Source organism: Falco punctatus (assembly GCF_963210335.1).
Source record: "Falco punctatus genome assembly, chromosome: 7".
NCBI lineage: Eukaryota > Metazoa > Chordata > Aves > Falconiformes > Falconidae > Falco > Falco punctatus.
The window spans coordinates 8,765,185-8,783,467 of record NC_137587.1 but is presented as its reverse complement, the minus strand read 5'-3'; the positions used below and the strand labels follow the sequence as shown (position 1 = coordinate 8,783,467).

General features: G+C 45.1%; 1 protein-coding gene across 4 annotated transcripts in view; it reads left to right on the top strand.

Moving 5' to 3' along the window:
- The window catches only part of GPATCH2L (G-patch domain containing 2 like), an 85,997-nt gene that overhangs the window by 41,033 nt on the left and 26,681 nt on the right, over nucleotides 1-18,283 (top strand). For all 4 annotated transcript variants that reach the window (XM_080395985.1, XM_080395988.1, XM_080395987.1 and 1 more), the window contains one exon: nucleotides 17,996-18,156. In XM_080395985.1, coding sequence (XP_080252111.1) covers nucleotides 17,996-18,156 — 161 coding nt within the window. The remainder of the gene's footprint in view (nucleotides 1-17,995; nucleotides 18,157-18,283) is intronic.

Genomic DNA, 18,283 nt, shown 5'->3' with positions numbered 1-18,283 from the left:
AGCTTGTTCAGTTTTAAAAATGCATTACGCCGTAGCTTTGTTTCAAAATGAATGTAAAATTCCATCGATGGAATAGTGCCGCGTTTGAATTGTTGCTTCAGATCTCAAGTCCTGGACATAGTCTTAATGTAGCGTTTGGTTTTGTTGCCCGGATTGGTGTGTATGAGACCTCACTGCTGGGAGCTGTTGTAAGAGTGCCACGAGCTGAGCCTGGTCTGGCCTGAGCAGAGTCCCTGGGCACTGCCGAAGCCATTGGATTTTCTCTCACGTTTGGCAACACCAGGCAGGTAGCCAGAGCTGCCATTAGCTGTATTCTAGCTTCCTGCTGTCCCAGAGGGCTTACCTAGAGATAGTTCACTACTCAAAATCTTTATGAGCTGCGCTGTGCATGTCCCAAATATTTGGTGTGGTCATAAGACTTAACTGAAAGGGAATGGACTCTTGTTTTTGGGGGTGACATGTAAATAAGGAAGATTGTTGCTTGTATTCTTCTGTCTTAAACATGATCTGTATTCTCTGAGCGAGGTTCTTGCAGAATCTGTTCTGATTATAGAAACTGGAAATAAATCAATATATGAAAGAAGTGTTTTATCTGATATAAAGTGAACTGAGTTGAGAGTGGGAGAAGAGAGGTTTCGCTGACATCTAATGAGATTTACAGTGTTGGAATGTCCATTAATCTGCATGCTTCCTTGACCGTTTCCTTCAGGATAAACTGTAACCTGAAGGTCTGTAGGGAGTTACTATGCTTTTTTTCCTTTGAATTGCAAACTTGAGTGAAGGATTTGAGGTAATCTATCATGTCCATTCTTTGGTTTTTGCAATGGTTTTGTTTCCCAGTTTGTCATGATGTAGTTTCTAGACAAGCGAGATGCTCCCTGTTTGGAATTTGAAACAATTCCAGAGTTTCTTAAGTAGTCTTTCACTTCCAAATCACTCCTCCAGATCTGCTCAGTCCCAAAAGGGGTTTTGTTTAAATGAGCAGGTCAGTCTCCATTGATATTTTAATGGATATCTATTCATTTTGCCAATGCTGACATCCTTTGAAGATAGGTTGGCATCGTTCTTTTTTACCATGAAGCAGTGGCTTCAAAGATCAAATGAGCAGTGGACTTTGAATTTTCTTTTGCATATATTTGTGTCCCAGTATTCATAGCTATGCACACTTGTGGAAGGAACAAAACGGGACTCCCTCTGCCTTAACTGTTCCAAGGAATAAATTATAACACAATAGATCAAAAGTTGATCAAATGCTTTTAAGCAAAAAGGTGAAGATCCTCGGGGAAATTGCTTCAAGTTCTCAACACTATATTAAGGGGAGGGGGGATGTCCGATTTTCTAAAAGTTATGATTTTCTTCTGTCATCTGCAAGCTGCACCTGTGAGAATTGGGAAGTGTTCCTGGTGAAATGTGCTGATGATTGTTGGGAGCAAGGGGAAAAGAGCTCTTAACATTAGATTCTCCTATAGGAAGTGCCCAGATTTGGCAAACGTGATGAACTATGGGTCGCAGTCAAAAATGTCAGATACCTAAAAATTATTATGAACTGGTTCAGTCTTCCCCACACTTGCATTTTTTTCTGAGTAATGAAGCATTTAATTTGATAATTGGAGGAATTTCTATTTAAAAAAAAAAAAAGAAAGAAAAAGCTGAATGACTCTTGTTCACAGGTCCTTAATTTTACACCCAAGGGCTGCGAATTTTCTCAGTTCAGTTTGAATAGCTGGTGGTAAATTCGGTAACAGGGCTGACTGTGGTGGCTGTTAGCTATTTTGATATTTTTCAGAACATGTTTGCTTCATACTTTTCTTGCTCAGAGAATCAACTGAACCTACAAATGAATACAAGTAGACTTCCTACAGACTGAGGGAGGATTTCTCACATCTAAATAAAGGGTATTTCAAATCTGGGGGTACAAGTTTTGTTCTCTACTGAAGTAAAGCAATACTTGATACTTGATAGTAGTTTTCCAATGAAACATAGGTTAGAGTTTCAAAATGCTAAAGGACATTAATTTCATTCATTCATTTCTAGTGGGGGAGCAACAGGGAGGTGTCTAAAGATGAGAAGAAGCAGTTCTTAGTCAGGATTTTCTGCCATTAGGCAGATGAAACACACTGATTTTGCAAAACACACTTTTAAAATCACATGTAGTTGGAGAAATCTTACTTTGAGAGGTGTCATAGCTTCCTCCACACAGACTGCCTGCAGGGGCAATGATGCCAAGCCAGTGGTTCTGCTAAACTAACGCCAGCACTGACACTGATGGTTTTTTAGTAATTTTGACACCAGCTTTCTGAGAGGTTCACCACCATTGCCTTAGGGCTTTTCTTCATCCTGCTTCACCACGCGTAATTGGCAAGTGTTTGGCCTCACTCAGCCCCCACCATGGGGAAACGAGCATTCCCAAGTTGAGAAAGCCAGAGGTGAAGATGCTCTTAATGCTGAGCGTTGTATGGTGAGTGAAAGGAGTCCAATCTTTTCTTTCCTGACTGTCCAGTGTCACCACGAAGAGGAGCCTATATGAAACAAGAGCAGTGAGGGGAGCTTTCATGTGCCTTTTATCCCTTGCTGGTCCTTTCAGGTACTGTGGAGACAGTAAGGAGTGGGAATGGGGAGTGCAGGGTCTGATTCCCAGGAGAGGTACCATGAGGTGCAGCCATTGCCCTGCACTCAAGCAGTGCAGGGGCTACCACAGGGCAGGTGGCGTTTCACAGAAGAAAACAAGCTTCTGTGTCTACGTATTTATTTAGACATTTAAACAAATAACCTTCTTTAACCCACCAATAAAAAAGGAAAACTGGAAAATTTGTGTTCCCATGACAAAGGCCACAGTTCAAATGGCCTGTGTTGCTGGAATTGATGCCCTTCTGCATGCACGGTACGATGCAGTCAGGCAGCTGCGTGGTTTGTTGGTGGGCTTGAGGGTTGGGTGTTCCATCCTGTTTCCTCCCCCTTTCACATGAGGTTCCTGCCTCAGTCAGTGTAGGAGTTTGGGTTTATTTGCCTCATTTCAGCTGACTTCAAGCTTTATTGACTGCACAGCGTCCGGGCTCTGCTCTGAAGAGGGAAGAAGTAATTTCCTTGTTAGTGTTTTCAGGGTACCTCCTGCTATGGCAGCATAGAATGTTAATGAATTTATTTATGTGCTGAGAATTTGGATGTTACTGTCACCCTTATTTTATAGATGGGGAGTTTTAAGTCAGAGTGACTGAAGCAGAACTCAGGAGTTGTCTCTGAATTGGGGGGGCCCAAGGTGAGACACCTGGGCGCTGGAAATTTGGAGTGGCTTGCTTTGTACTTTTTTGTAGGTTCAAATTGTATTTCCCATGAAGCTCCATGGCAAGTATGAAGGCTCAGAGCTTCTGCAAATCCAGCCACAGTAACTGATGAGGTGGGGAGCACGGTCCCCGTTGCTGAAGTCACTCTCTGGCCTCTTGGATATTAGAGAGATGGCAACAGGCAGGTGTCGCTCCAGCGTGGGTGGGCAATTGCCTTGGCAGTTTCCCACTTTGTCCTTTCTGTCTTCAGCAGCAAATGCATCGGACCCAACCTCCGTCGGTTCCTGGCCCCACCTTTCCAGAGGTGTGTGTTCTGTGCTCAGTCTGAAGCTAGTCTCTCCCAGAAAATAAACGATGGGATCATTTGATTTGGGATTATTGTAATGCACATGCACAGAGGGATTAATTAGGATGGCAGTTCATTTTTTCACTTTTGAGTATTTTTATCTGCAACAAGGTGTGTGTATATGTATAGATATTGTTTATTTTTGAGCTAGGAATTTTTGGTATGTATTCATTTCATATTTTAGCTGCCTAAAAAATGCTTTGTCTCTGGAAACGTCTGTTATTCCTGGACACCAAAGGAATTCAAAGAGCAGCCCAAATGCATAGTTCCACAGGGGATCTGCTGTGAAGTAGCTTCTCTCCTACAACTCCAGAAGGAGCAATAGGTAGGTGAAAACTTGCTCTTGAGCAGTTACACTTTACATATTTTTACCTGAACACCATGGGATAGTAGGACTATTGACTCACATCTTGCACTGATATTTCAAGTGTTGTCCTCTGATTGTTTTCCTTAAACTCCAAAGCAATGACTATCCAGTGCAGAAAAGCTGACTGTTGTTTAACAAATCGGCTGCCTGTTAATGCCCATCTCAGCAGAATTTTAAAATACCAGAAATCTTAGTGTATATTTTGGGAAGAATGCCCTTGGTTCAGAGACCCTCTTTGGAACGAGAATCAATCATCTGACTGAGCTGTATGAGAAAGAGGGGAAGGGTACAAAGAAAAAATGGTATTAACTTTTGTCTTCTTTTTTATCCTGTATTTTGTTCTGTTGTCTCCATTGATTCTCAGGTTTAGATCTTCTAGGAATATCAGTGCATCTTAAAAAAAACACCACACACAAAACAAAAAAAGAAACCCCAAACAACCAACAAAACCACCCCTCTCCAAAAGAAACCCAACCCAAAACCTCACAAACAATCTCCTTTTCCAGGTTTTCGTAGGATTCTTGTGTCGGACGTGCGTTGGCAGGCTCTGTTTGCAGCTGAATACCCAATTTCTGGTGTAAACAATGCCATTAACCTGAAAGATGAAAATCAGAGTGTTTCAGTTTCTACAAATACCATCTTGAGATTGGGCAGGTAGCTGCAGTTGTGGTACCTTTATCCATGCAATAAAGTACTGTGGACCACATAATTCCCTGCTCACACGTTGCATCTTTACACCTGTGCTAATTGGGCATTTTCTGAGAAAAATGCATTGTTTGCTCAACAGAAGTGTAAAAGATGCGACGTGGTGTGTTGCCGTACACCTTATCTTCTCTCTGCTAAGGGCTGTGGGTAAAGTGATGATCATGCACTACCACCTGACTCAGAAACAACTTTGCTGAAAACCACAAATTTCTTTCGGGTAAGCTACATCCCACCTGTACATATACTTAAATGTAATTGTGTATTTATTCCTGGGAAGGACCCAAACGCTTGTCATAAGAAGCCGGCAACTGGAAGCACCAGAACTGGTGTATTCAGAATGTGACTACTCTCCTCTCTATCATTCTGCAAGTACCTTGAGTGTTTAGGATATGGATGAGTACAACTTCTACTGCTTGTCACTGAACTACTGCTGGTAATTGAAAATTGGAATACAGTGTTCCCTGGAGAGTTTGTCTGTCATGGAGCTCAAGAGGTTAATATGTAGTTATGTGATGATACTATAATTTTATATGCATCTGCAGATACTGGTAATAGACATTAAAGTGGGCATTTACATCCTTATTATGGGTCAGTACTTGATGTCATAATAAAAAAGTCACATCAGAAAAGTACAGGATAAAAATCTGATTATGCACCTTTTGGAGTGTAAATGGCTTTAAAATTCAAATTGTCACCTGATGGGAGGATCAGGAGAGAGTCAGAGCAAGGGCAAAGGGGCAAAGCTCTGAGACACAAGGGGCAGGATAAAGGAGGAAAAAGGGACAGGCTGGGCTGGGCCTTTGCTTGGGAGGTTGATACCCACGTGAATACTATACCCTCTTGCTTAGGCACTTCATGTCATCTCATTAAACGTAAATTTGAGTGAAAGCTGGACTTTGTGATGGGGAATGAAGGTCAATAGACTCCAGATCTTCTGCCTTTCCACAGAGTTCAAATCTGCTCAATGTTGGGAGGGCTAAAACTTCACGTGTGTTAATGCAGGGTGTTGGTTTGGAAAACAACAATTAGCATCAAAGCTAATAAAGTTTCCAAGGCAAAACAATGGCTGACCATCTCTCATGTGGCTGTCTTAAGTAACTATACAAGTAACTACGCAACTACTGGCCCCAGAGCCTAAGGAGAGGGGTGGGTACTGGGGGGACTGAGACTCTGAACCCTCAAGAGTTGTGTAGGTTAAAATCAACGGAGAAGTACGGTGAGGACTGGAGCAGGATGGATTGCAAATGTAGCTGGATAGATCGGGACAGTAAGGTCAGCTGCAATGCACTCAAAGATTTTCTAGTATCACCCTGAGTGTCTGTGGGAGCTGAAACCCTATAGCATGTAGGAATCCGGAAGGGTGTTGGCCTTCCATTTTGCTACTATTATTTTTTTTTTTTACCCAAATACATCCATCCTAAAGCACTGTACAAAGTCTTTGCAATTGACTGAAATTTTAGGGATGTTATTTTCTTTGTTGGAAATATGGGGTGCAAGGCCATGAGGTGAGGTAAGCTGCATCTCTGCTGAAAGAGGAAGCCTTCTCCTTCCATCTCCACCCCATTGCCTTCCCCTACCTGGCTGTAAGCTCCTGCTGCTTACCTTTCACTCCTTGGGCCCCTTTGAGTCACATCAACCCCCTTAACTGCAAAAAATGACTTGATTTCTGCTGGTTTAATCAGTTGACATGGCTCAACGTGTGTGAGGAGTGCCAGAGGCAGCCCAAGGCTTGAAGGTAGAACTGGGGTGATGGGTGGGCTGGGAGAAAGTTCTGGGGAGTAATGGTTGAACGGGGACACTTGCCCAGGTGGCAGCACCAAGGTTTTAACTTCAGCTCAATCACTTACAGGCCTGTGCCCGTCACCCCATGCTCTCCAGGGATTCAGCAGCTCGTAGGAATTCTATGAAGTCCAAGGCTGAAAGAGGTCCTTGGGAGGGTTTTAAAGCCATGTGGAGCTGCCTCCAAGAACTGTGTGCTCCTCTTCTCCCGGGTGCTCCTTAGGGATTTCGATACCATCTTTAGCTGAGGTGAGAAGGGACATTTCCTGTGACATAACCATATACGCTTCCTAAAAAGCGGATCTTCCCTGCTCGAGAGAACCCAAAGTGCCTCGTGTGGATCTCTTCTCTTTAGGGGGCTGATTTGTTTGTTTATATGGTGTAACGAATGATGGGGCAAACTGATGGACAATACGGAGTATCTCTGCACCATGTTGCACGCGATGAGAACCAGCCTTTCTGGTGAATGAGAATGTTACTAAAAAAGCCATCAGTCCTTTGCAACAGCTTTCTGTAGAAGTACTGAAGTTGAGGCCCACAAACAGCATGCTCCGCAGCCCTCTGGGATGGGCTATAAGGCAATTTTCTCAGGAAAACAAGAGACACAGAGAGAAGTTAAAACTTTGCAAGGGTTACAGGGCGACTCTGTGGCAGGCCTGAAAGGTTTTTGAAATTGCCTCGCTAAAGGCCCTACATTTCTGTGTCCCTGCACTGCTGAGGTACAAACTAAAGCTCCGAGAGGCTGTCTGTCCATTCAGTGGATCAGTCGGACACCAAGCAGGCTGGTGGCAGCCAGTCAGACACTGAGCAGGGGGCCATTCAGCCATTAATGGATCCTGGTTTGTGAATGGCCGCATCTCCTGGCTCAGATGGCTTTTGGCTGCTGAGAGAACAGGGATGGAGAACTCCATCCCCCTGTTTGCAATTAGTGTTTGTCATTAAATGCTGACAGTGCCTTCTCTCTTCTCATGTATCCGGCCTTTGTTTACGCACTGGATGTTGGCGCAGGCTTCTGTGCTGTAATGTCTTGCATTAGCTGCTGTTGAAAGGAGTCCAAGGAGCAGTTTGCTTTCAGGAGGACAGGAGGGTGGCTTGGCACCAGCAGAGCAGGAGCAATTCTGAGGGAAGGATGAAAATGGGTTTAGTTAAGTGGGAGGCTGGCAACGAGCAAGCAGCAATGAGTCCATGCACATCTCTGCCCTCAAAGGTGGTGCCAAACACTTTGATGGGAGTGAGGAGTTAAGCTAGGAGGTGTTAGTGGTGGCAGGAAGGCAAGATAGCCTTGGAAATGGTTTGGTAGAGGGTGGTTTTAGCAGGCACGGTATCTTCAGGTGGTGCTTGAGGTAGGAAGTATGGGACCTAGAGGAGGAGGAGGCTGCAACCACTGGAGATCACCACAGGGGTAGAGGTACATAGAGAAGCAATTACAGAACTCAAGTTGTCTGTGGAGGAGGAGGAAGGCATTAAAAGCAGAGAGAAGAATGGAGGAAAAAAAATTAATGTCATCTCTAGACCCCTAGATGGTTTAAAGGGCATCAGTAGGTATGAAGGACAAGAGAGTGGCTTCAGTCCTCCCGTGGGGGAGAAGAGACTTATTCCAATGTGCAGGGTTTACAGAGCACGTCAAAGGTCTAAGATGCAAGATCTGGGCTAAATACTCAGGGAGGTGCAATAGCTGCAGCTCGCTGCCCCTCTCTGTGATGCTGCAGCAGCACATGGCACACCGAGCAGTCCGAGCTGGCCATTTTGGAGGTCAGGTCTTTCACCTGTTTGTGCAATGAGAACTTGAAGTTTGGCTCAGGAGAACACTGTGTCATGAGCTACAAGAGACAGGTATAGTTTGGTTATGAGAGGGCAGCACCTTAACAGCTCTCAGTCTCCTGCAGCCCAGCTCTGAATGGCTGCAACGGGTTATTTTAAGATCAGAAGTGAATCCGAAGTGAGTCCGTTTTTCTTTCCCTTAGACTTGGATATCACTTCTGCCTCTCCTCTCCTGCTCCCGTCCTTTCTTCAATAAGGGGATAAAACATTAAGGAGGAGTAAACAATGCAGCTTCCTGGAGTGCTGCTTGAGTAAAAGGCTTGTTGTATTTCTTCATGCAGTGGGAAGGGATAGGGAAGGGTGTCGTGAGGCCAGGTTTGCCGCTGTTGGATGCACTCATCGTGTCAACCTGTGGCGTGACTGGTCACAGACTGTCTTTGCCCATCTGAGCCACATTCCCAAACTACAAATCGCTTTGACAGTTGCACGGACTAGAGCCTTGATATTCGCTGGTCACCAGGAGTAAAGCGGGATGAACAGCATTATCAGGTACTATGTGTTCATCACTGGGGATGTGTAACTGCCCCTCTGTGTGTTGCCATTTCGTCCGTGAATATTCTGCTGGAGTCTCAACAAACTTTGCTCCAGAGTATCTTTGACAGCACAACTGACTACTGGTAGTTATTTCAAATATTTTGGATGCATAATTCTGTTAATCCAGAGCTCGTTTGTTGGAGCAAATTGACCACCAGAAAGATACCTTGCTCCAGTCACTGCTCGTCTAGCACAGTTGGAGTGAGCATCTTCATCTTTTCCCACCTCTTACTTAGTCTTTCCTGGTCTTCCCATCTCTCTGTTGCTGCTCTGCCACTGCTCCTCCCCCATAGCCCACGTTCAGGTGTGGCTGTTTAAAAGCAATCTCTGTCAACATTTGTCATTAATCTGTTTCCATTTTTATTTATAAAAGAAAGAGAGAGAGTGAGAATGGAACAGCAGCAGTAGCAGGGCAATTGCAGATGAATAATGAAAGGATTCATCACAGCCATACCAGGATATATATATTTTTTGCAGCCAAGCGAGACGGATTCCCATCACAGCTCGGGGACTCGTTCCACACAACCACTCATCTTTCATGCTGGGGGGAAGGGAAAGGTGGAGACAGTATCATTATGGATGTAATGGGGCTCTGAAGTGACTGGTCAAGGTTGCTGCTTCAGTCACAAGGAATCTGCTTACAGGAATTTTCTCTCCACCAGGTGTTATTGCCTGGTAAAGTGGCTCCCTTCTACAGCAGGCTGCTACTTGCAAAAGAGAGGCGTAGGGTTTGCTGAGGGGGACGCTTGCTAAGCAGTTGAATCACTAAAGAAGGACGAGATGGCCAAGTGGGAATTTCACCAGAGTGACAGATTTGTCCCAGGAGGAATGAGGGACACCAGGCAATGCAGGGGTCACTTATTCTCACCTTTTTGTCTCTTGAGCCCACCCTCAAGTTCACTGTCATATCAACAAGCAACTCTCCACTTGCCCGGCACCATCTAGCTTTACAAATCCATCTGCCCTGTACAGCACAGATGTTTTGTTCTTCTTGTCCGCTTTTATAGGTAAGATGGATGAAAATTTGCCAGATAGGGAATGCCAAAGGATGCTGGAGTTCTGAAGGATTCTGTAGAAGCCAGAAGAGAGAGAACTGCCATTTTAAAAGGGGAAGGGGGGGGGGGGGGGGCGGGGAGGGGAGGGGAGAAGAAGCCTGAAATAGGCCTGATGGATTGAGGGGCGCACTCAGATCTGGAAAGGTCTCTGTTCTGAGGAGCCAGGCCACGCACACCCTGTGAGGGCAGCGCTGGTGCTTCAGCGCTGTCTGACCCTCCAGCCTGCGTGCGTGCTATAACCAGACCAGAGTGGCACAGGTTGCCCAGAGAGGTGGTAGACGTCCCACCACTGGAAACATTCAACATCAGGTTGATGTTGGACAGGGCTCTAAGTGCAGGGGTTGTGTTCCTCCACAGCTGAAAAGAGGGTCAGACCCTCCAGCCCTCTTGTGCTTGTGGGGAGACGATCCAAGCAGCGCTGTTACCCCCCAAGGCAGAGGTGGGCTGTGCTGAATAATCCTCAGATGCAGAAGTGCAGTCACTGTCTGCTCCTGGGGTTTGTAGGGTCTGGCTTTGAGGAAGGAGTATGACATTTGACTATAGTTTTTCATCTGGGAAAGCACTAAAGCAGGTTGGTTTAAAGGGAAGGATGGTCTTATTTTCAGGTGCTGTAGTGACCTGTATTGCTGGTTATCAGTCCCACTTCCAGTTGTGAGAGTGCATCAGCCGATAAGGAGGACAAAAGACCTTGTCCCAAAGAACTGTATATTTTTCAGGCCTCTTGGCAACGTGGAGTGCTTCATGGACCTCTGGCAAGGCATTAGCATCAGGGCATTCCTGTATTAAATCCTTCCTCCTCTCAACTGAAGCATAAGTGCCACTGGAGATGATCCCAGTTGGGTGGGAGGGTGCAGTACAATGCCACAGCTGAAGTGATCCTTGAAGAGTAAGACAAGCAGATATGTCGCTTTGTTGGGCCCTTAGGGCTGTCACCTTGGCAGGAAGAAGAAGAGCTGTGGTCTTTTCTCTTCCAGACCCTTCTAGTGCTCTGTTTTTCCTGAATAAAATGATAGCCTTGCCAGCAGTAGAGGGATCAGGGAAAAGGGACCTGTTTCTCAAGCTGCCCCTCCACTTCCCTCTTGTACCCAGGGCATGCAATGCAGTGCTCAGAACCTTAGCCTTAGTCTGTGTTTTTAACCATTCCCCCTCCAACATGTGTCTCCCTTTGGGAAACCATCTGGTCCATTTCCCCATATCCTGGCAGATGATTATGACAGGTCATTATGAACTGAATGTTATTCAGTTTGACTACATGATCCAGTTTCATTTACGCATCCTACTAGGTCTCCATTCCCATCCCTAGATAAGGACCCTTGGTTGCTCAGCATGGAGACAGGTTTTGTATTGAAGATGGAAACCATCAAGTGTTCAGGAAGTATCATAAGAGGAAGCTTCTGTGTAAGGTGCTTGCTTATTCCAAACAACAAAAAGTGCTTCAGCCATCATAGGTTGCACAGTTGAACAACATTCTTATACAGCCTGTGGTTAATGCTGCCTTACCTTTCTCCTGGAGGATCTTTTTTTTATATCCCCATAGAATCAGGTCCCTGAAGGTAGTTTTGCTTCCATGGAGACAAGACACTGTTAATGCTAATGGTCACCTCCTGACCTTGCTTGGCTACATCCAAGTGCTTGGATATTAAGGAAAAACAACAACAGCAACAATATCATCTTACTTGCACCTATAGTGTATGCTTACAAAACTGGGTTGAGTGGGCAGGTGAGAATCTTGAGCAGTTCTGAAAATGCTGTGTACCTCCTGATTTCTCTTGGTGGATGAAAATTATGGATTATTAATGGAAAGCTTTGTCGCAGCCTAGGAGATTGCTTTGCTTCTCACTGGTGCTTTCCGGGTAGATACAAATGGGATGTGTAATAAACCTGTAGTAACATGTTAGCAGAGGAGAAAGCTCTCTTCTGACTCCAGCCAGCAGATGGTTTACAAGATGTCATCCCTCCAGTCACCTTTGTCCCAGTGATACTTTCACTGAATTCTTTTGTTTCAAGTGATATTTTTATTGGCTCCATGCAATGACTAATTTAGAGCCTTCATTATTTAGCCTCCGTGTCTATTCTGTCTAGCCCCCTTCTCTTCCTCCAAATGCTCCCAACCAAACCAGAAGCTACTCAGACAGTACTTTTCTGTTATTTTACAGATGTGGTGGTTGTCACTGTGTTCTGTTGTAGGTTGCAGTTTCTAGGCCTTGCTGTGTACCCACTCATACAGGCGGCAGAACCACGGTGCAAGATTAAATATTAAAGATGATGACCAACTCTCTGTCACAGGGTATCACTGAGATATCTCACATTTAAACAACAAAGGCAGATTTTCTTTAGCCTCAAACAGTCTGTAAAATATTGCAAGCAAGAAAATCATTGCTCTTGCTGAAGGCTTGTGATGCAGCAGTGTACAGTCTTTTACTGGAACTGTCTCCTCCCAGCCATGTAGGCTCTTCTGAATTGGAAATATTTAACACCCTATTAGTTTCGGATGTGTTCTTTAATATATTGGTGATCTCAATGTTCCCTGAGAGGCCTCAAATTATGAGGGTATAACCAGGCGCAGGTTTGCATAACCTGCTTCGAAATGCTTCGCTCCATCTGATGCATACTTGGGTTATTTTAGAGTTGCCATGGTGTGAGCGTGCTGAAAAATCTGCAGTGTCCAGTGAGTGGTGTCTGAAGAGCTTTAAACTCCTCCAGCAAAGGTCAAGTGAAGAAAAGGCACGGGGTGGCCTCCTGGAAAAGTAGTACTTCTATCTGGGAGACGTAAGAATTACTTTCAGTAAAGCAATCCATGGACCAAGGCGATGCCCTGAGCAACTGCTCTAGCCTGTGGGACCATTGTAAACTCAGTCTTTCATCACTTTCTGTACTACTGTAGTCCCTAGAAGGTTCTGGTCAATACCGAAGTTGAGCAGACCCTGAGGCTTCACAGACTACTAATAAGAGAACTTACTGTCCAGAGAACGTGCTGTTCAAACAGAGAAAGATGTGGGTGTAGGCCACAAGTAGTAAAGGAGAGGAAGGGCAGGATGATACATGATCTGCGATGACATCAGTGTGAAATAAAATGGCAAAAAAGAGACTGCTGAACTGTTGGATGCTGAATTAATTGTCCTTCATTTTCAGGACCAGAGCCAGGGCATCTTGGGATACCAGCTAAGGCACATTGAAAGTCATCAGGGAAGATACACGTATGAAGGCACATATAGGCAGAAAGAAGAGGAACCAAGATAAGAGGTAGATTTGTTTTGAATAGGTATCTAGCTGGGGAGCAGAGCCCACACTTCGGAGATGTTGTCAGAGAAATATGATTTAGATTGAAGGCTGAGTGAGTTTTTGTTTCCTATAATCGCCCTATTGTCCACCTTCTTTGGATCTTTAAATTTCAAAGGCTAGACCGCCCTGCTGACTCTGTGCATGCGTTTAGTTCTCTGTGTGCCCTACCAAAGCAGTGAGAGCCAGCTAGAGAGTGGTGTCTGCCTGTCCCCAAACTTCCTCCCGTCTGCTCTTTTTTCTGGTGAAGGAGGCATAAGAGGAGACCCAGGCTCAGTATAGATGCACTACTGATTTGAGGTCTAGGTCGGGGAGACGTTTCGCTGGTGACAGAGGCATGGTGGAGGTGTTGTCCCACTTTCTGCGGTGCCCATGCTTTACTCTCCAAAGCTATACTTCTAGTGGGAGGATCCATTTCTCCAAGAGCAATCTAAGAGGCCAAACTGTTACCTGTGGGAATAGGATTTCCTGGGCCAATGCTGCCAAGTGGCAGCAGTTTAGCAGTGTCTTCCCTGCACAGGTCAGTCCCGACAATTGCTGTTTACCCAGGGCTGCTCTCTGGTGACTTCGTGCTGTCTGATGGCATGAACACAAACCAGATCTTCCCTTCCGATTCCTGCAGCGGCGAGAAGAACTGAGGAGTTGTAATGATTTCAGTCTGTTTCCATTATACAGTTGGCAATATACAATGGCAGTGGTGGCATCAAGGGCGTGGAGCTGACAAATCTTAATTTCCATCGGTCTAAAACATTGCAAACCAATGAAGGAGTTGGCTCAGCTGTTATTGTCTGTTATAACCATGGTGGCCTGTGGGTTCAGCTCAGCTAGGGCAGGCTTTGGGTTCTATCTGAGGAAGTGTTTGAACTCCAGAGGCCTCATAAGGACTAAAGGTCTGGCATATGGGCCAGGCTCTGAGCAAAGTGACTGTCATAGACTTTGTACAAGAGCAGATGTCCCAGGTGCAGAACCAGCTATTTCAGACGAGTTACCAAAAAAACACAGTCAACCTTTCTAATACTTTCAACCTTAATACAGAACATCAAAGCAATATTAGCTCCGCAGTGTGCAGAGTGGGAGGAGAGACCAAAAGCTGTTTGCCTCCATTTGCTATTAATTGGAAGTTACCCTACTTCATTACCCCTTTCCTCTTGTAAGTCACTGGAATATAGAGGATGATTCAGTGGCAGGGTTCTGGGTGTCTTGTCAGAAGCCAAGGCATGCTTGGAACAGTGAGACTGGATCATCCCCGCACCAGATGAAGATCTACGTAAGGGTGTATGTGCTGTATCCTTTTTGAGGACCAGTAGACTTTCATCCTTCTTATTAGTTATTTTTCAGGGGTGCTGAATTTGCACTGAAATTGCAGGGAGCAAAGGTGTCTTCTACAGGCTCAATTGAGTCTTATGGAATAGTCCAGCTCTCCTAAATAAGGCTGGTCTCTTGCTGATATGTGCCCAGAACCAAAGGCTGCAATAAGCACGTGTAAACAAGGTGTCCGAATGCGTTACCTGTTGGTCCCTGTATTTCCATGTTCCCCTCAGGAGGGAGGTGAGGAGGGGGAGAGAGCTGGACTGCTTCATATGACCTTGCTTTTTAGGTTTTTCCTTTGTCGTTTTGTTTTGGTTTGGTTTTTTATTCTCTTTGCATGTGCCTCTAATTGATCTTGAAAAGAAGGGACAGTTAAAGAAGACGTTAAGCTGAAATGAAGCCATAACTGTGACTGGAGACTTTTATTAAGTGTGGCAAAGTTCCCTGGGCTGCGTAGAAATTGTTTATTGATTTTGGTATGGCTGGGTGCTCCGGAGTAATCGCCCGCAGAACCGCAGGAGAGAGAGAACAGAACAGAGTGCTTTGCCAGGTCTCTGCTGCCTCCTGCCCCTGGCTGCTCTTCCTCCTGCCTGTGCTGGTGGTCTCCTCTTTAACCTGTAAGTGGGCAGCCACAGCTGCTTAACTCTTGTAACTCAGCCCAGCGCTGAGCTCTGCCTTGCCCCTCCAGAAATGACCAGTGAAGGAATATGGTAGGGGAGGAGATGACTTGGGAGCGTATATCATATAAGCGAGCATAGTACTGCTGAGACTTAAACTGCCCTTTGGCTCTTCCACCTATTGGTTGCTACAGACAGAAACCTGTGATGGTCAGCAAGGTTAGGCATCTCTGAGCCTGCTTAACCATAGAGGCGGGTCAGTTTTGGGACAGGGCAGAAGTGAACATGTCCCTGTTTCTCAGTAGTGCCGATGAGGTTTTGCCCCACTATCCCCTGCCTGCTCTCACATGCCTTCCCCCTCTATGCCAAAGTCACAGGATGCTGAGGAAGGGTTAAATGGCTATGTGCAGCGAGCCAGCCTGCCCCCCCCGCCCCCACCCCCGCCCCCGTGCCCGTCTGTGAGCCCAGGAAAACTTCAGCCTGGGTGGTTTTACTGCTCTAATTCAGTAAACCTCCCTATAGAGAGATTTTTCACATGCCACCTGGGGAATTTATACCCATGTCCTGTCAGAGGTGGGGTTTCTGCTTGGTCCACTTCCCAAGGAGGTGCTGCACCATCCTTGCCACCCTACTTTGGCACAAGGGCGGTTAGTTCTTTTGTTGTTTCTCATCCAGAGTGCTATGACTAAAGCATGCTCCTAAAAGACACTGGCCCTTCGGTTCCAAGGGGGAAGCAATTTTATTGGTGTTTGATTGAATAAGCGAGTGGCTTTTCTAAGATATGTTGCACAGTTCATGATACCCCCTCTTCTGCAGGCAAGGAGCTGGTAATGAGTGGGAGGTTTTATTCTCTCTGTCACTCAGAGTGCTCATTTCTGCCTCCTGGTAGCATAGGTTGGTGTAATCTCCTTCCTTCTACAGAACACTTCAGAGGCCTGCAGTAGTGTGGGCATTGGGTGAATGATGTTCAGGTCTAATTTAAGGTGAGGTGAGCAAAAGAGGACTTGTCCACCTGTTAGAGCCCCCTTAAAACCTGCTTGGCTTTAGTACAAGTGTCAGAAACTGTTGTCAGAAGAAGAAATAACAAACTGAGTTCCTTTCTTAATCATCTAATCTGTATATAAGAGTGGGAGAATGAAGCCAGTGTAAAGGTAAGACCCTCTTTTGCATCATTCGGCAAAATTTTCAGGAGATCATGTAGATGCTCTAAGTGTTTTCTGCTTGCATGTACATTATGTTTCTTTAATGAAAAAGCCAGGGAAATGGTATTAGTTTAAAATTTAATTTCCTGAAGGGCATAATGTTAATGGAAGGCAAAATATCTCTAAAGTGTTGGCAATTTAACTCCTGTAGAAAAGGTTTTGAAATGGGATAAAATAATATAAATAAACATTTGCATCTACCTAGAGAATTCTCTGACAGAAATGACACGTGAACATTAGTGCTAGGAACAGCAGTGACAACTTCAACTCTAGTATTTTTGATGTATTTTTTTTTACCCCTATAATGAAGTTCAAAATTTTAACTTACTGTGGAATAAGGACAATAGATTATGCTGATGTTTGGCTGTGTACTTTGGCTAGGATGTATGAACGCTGTAACAGAATCTGCACCAGTCTGCACTCGTACTTCAAAGCATTTGCTGTGTATGTACATCACGTAAACTTTTGTAATGCTTAGTTGCTTGAATGAACTAGGATGACTGATTTATTCTCCCTCTCTCTCTCAAAAAAAAAAAAAATTAAAAAATAAAAAGGTATTTTAGTTAAAGCTGCAAGACCTTCTGCCATGGCTTGAGTTCCCTGACTGCAAGTTCTTGCTTGTAGCTGCTGTAGCTTACTGCTCCTGTTGCTTGCGTTGGAGGCTTTTGAACCCCCACCCTTGGGAAGAACAAGCTGGCTTTAAATTCCTCAGTCCTGCACCTCAGACTGAAGGAGTTATTTTTAACCTGCCTTGACCTCTGCCTGAGCAAGAATAAAATAGGGATTGGGCAGAATATGACACAAATCAATAGGTTATCCCAACAGATATGATCTTTGGCACCATTTTGCCTTGGACACTTGCTGCAGTAACAAAGATAAATGGTGATTTGTTAACATTGTGATCTAGGGACTGGGTGGCTCAGTGGATCGTGTGGTGGCCTCCGACCTCTGGGTCTCCAGGCTCTGAACATCAAGATGAAATCTCATTCTGATAGTAGGAAGGGAAAAAGGGTCCATAAGGGTTGGGTGATTTTGGTTCAGTGCTAATCACAGTGCTCCACAAAACAATCCAACAAGGACTGAATAGACAATACCTCCTGGCAAAAGAAGAGTATGAGAAACAGAGCAGTAACTGTAGTGACAGAGAGCTAGTGATCAGTTACTGCAGTTTAAGACTTGCGATGCTTTTATGGAGTGACACTGGAGCGCTCAGAGCTAGACAGTCTCTCAGCCTGCCTACCGAAGAGGACTTGCACCGGGAATGATTTGTGGTGGCTCTCAGTAAAAGAGAAATCGGTTTTATGAAAGCAGTTTATGCCCTTTCATTTTCTGGGACAGTTTCTGCATGTCTTTTGACCCTTGGCAGATTACTGAAGGATAGTGATGCAGGTTTTTGGGGAGCTGAGCTATTGGAAACAGCAGATGCAACCGGGATAGCTTTGAGCCAGTCATGTCTCTGCTGACCTTGTGTGATCTGTTCCATATCTCCACAGAGTCCTGTTGCAGGTCCTCCGTACGTAGCTGGCTTTTAATACATTCTCAGGTGTGCACAGTTTGTCTTGCTTCAGTAGTCCATGGTGGTGTGTTCTCCTCAGGGTGAAAATAAATTCCTGCAACAGAATTTCTTCCAGAATGTCTGCAAGGGTTGGTAAAGCAGTGTTTGAAGACAATTCCATGTTGTAACTCACCTCGTGTAAGCAGGCGCAATCCACAGTGATGGCTGGTGTATAATTCCCCTTGCCATGAGGAGGCGGTATGGCAGTATTCTGAAGCTGAACCCATCAACTTCAACTTTTTGGCTCTGGATGTCGTTACAGTTCTGCCTGCAAGACTGGCACCCTGCTCGCAGGTGCTTTACCATGGTAAGTACATCCTCTCAGTCTTGAATAATCAAGGGCACAAAAAGCTTGCAGCTGCTGGGGGCAAGGGATCTAGTAACTGCCTTATTGATGCATGCAAGATGCTTACATATTGCTCTTAATCTTTCCC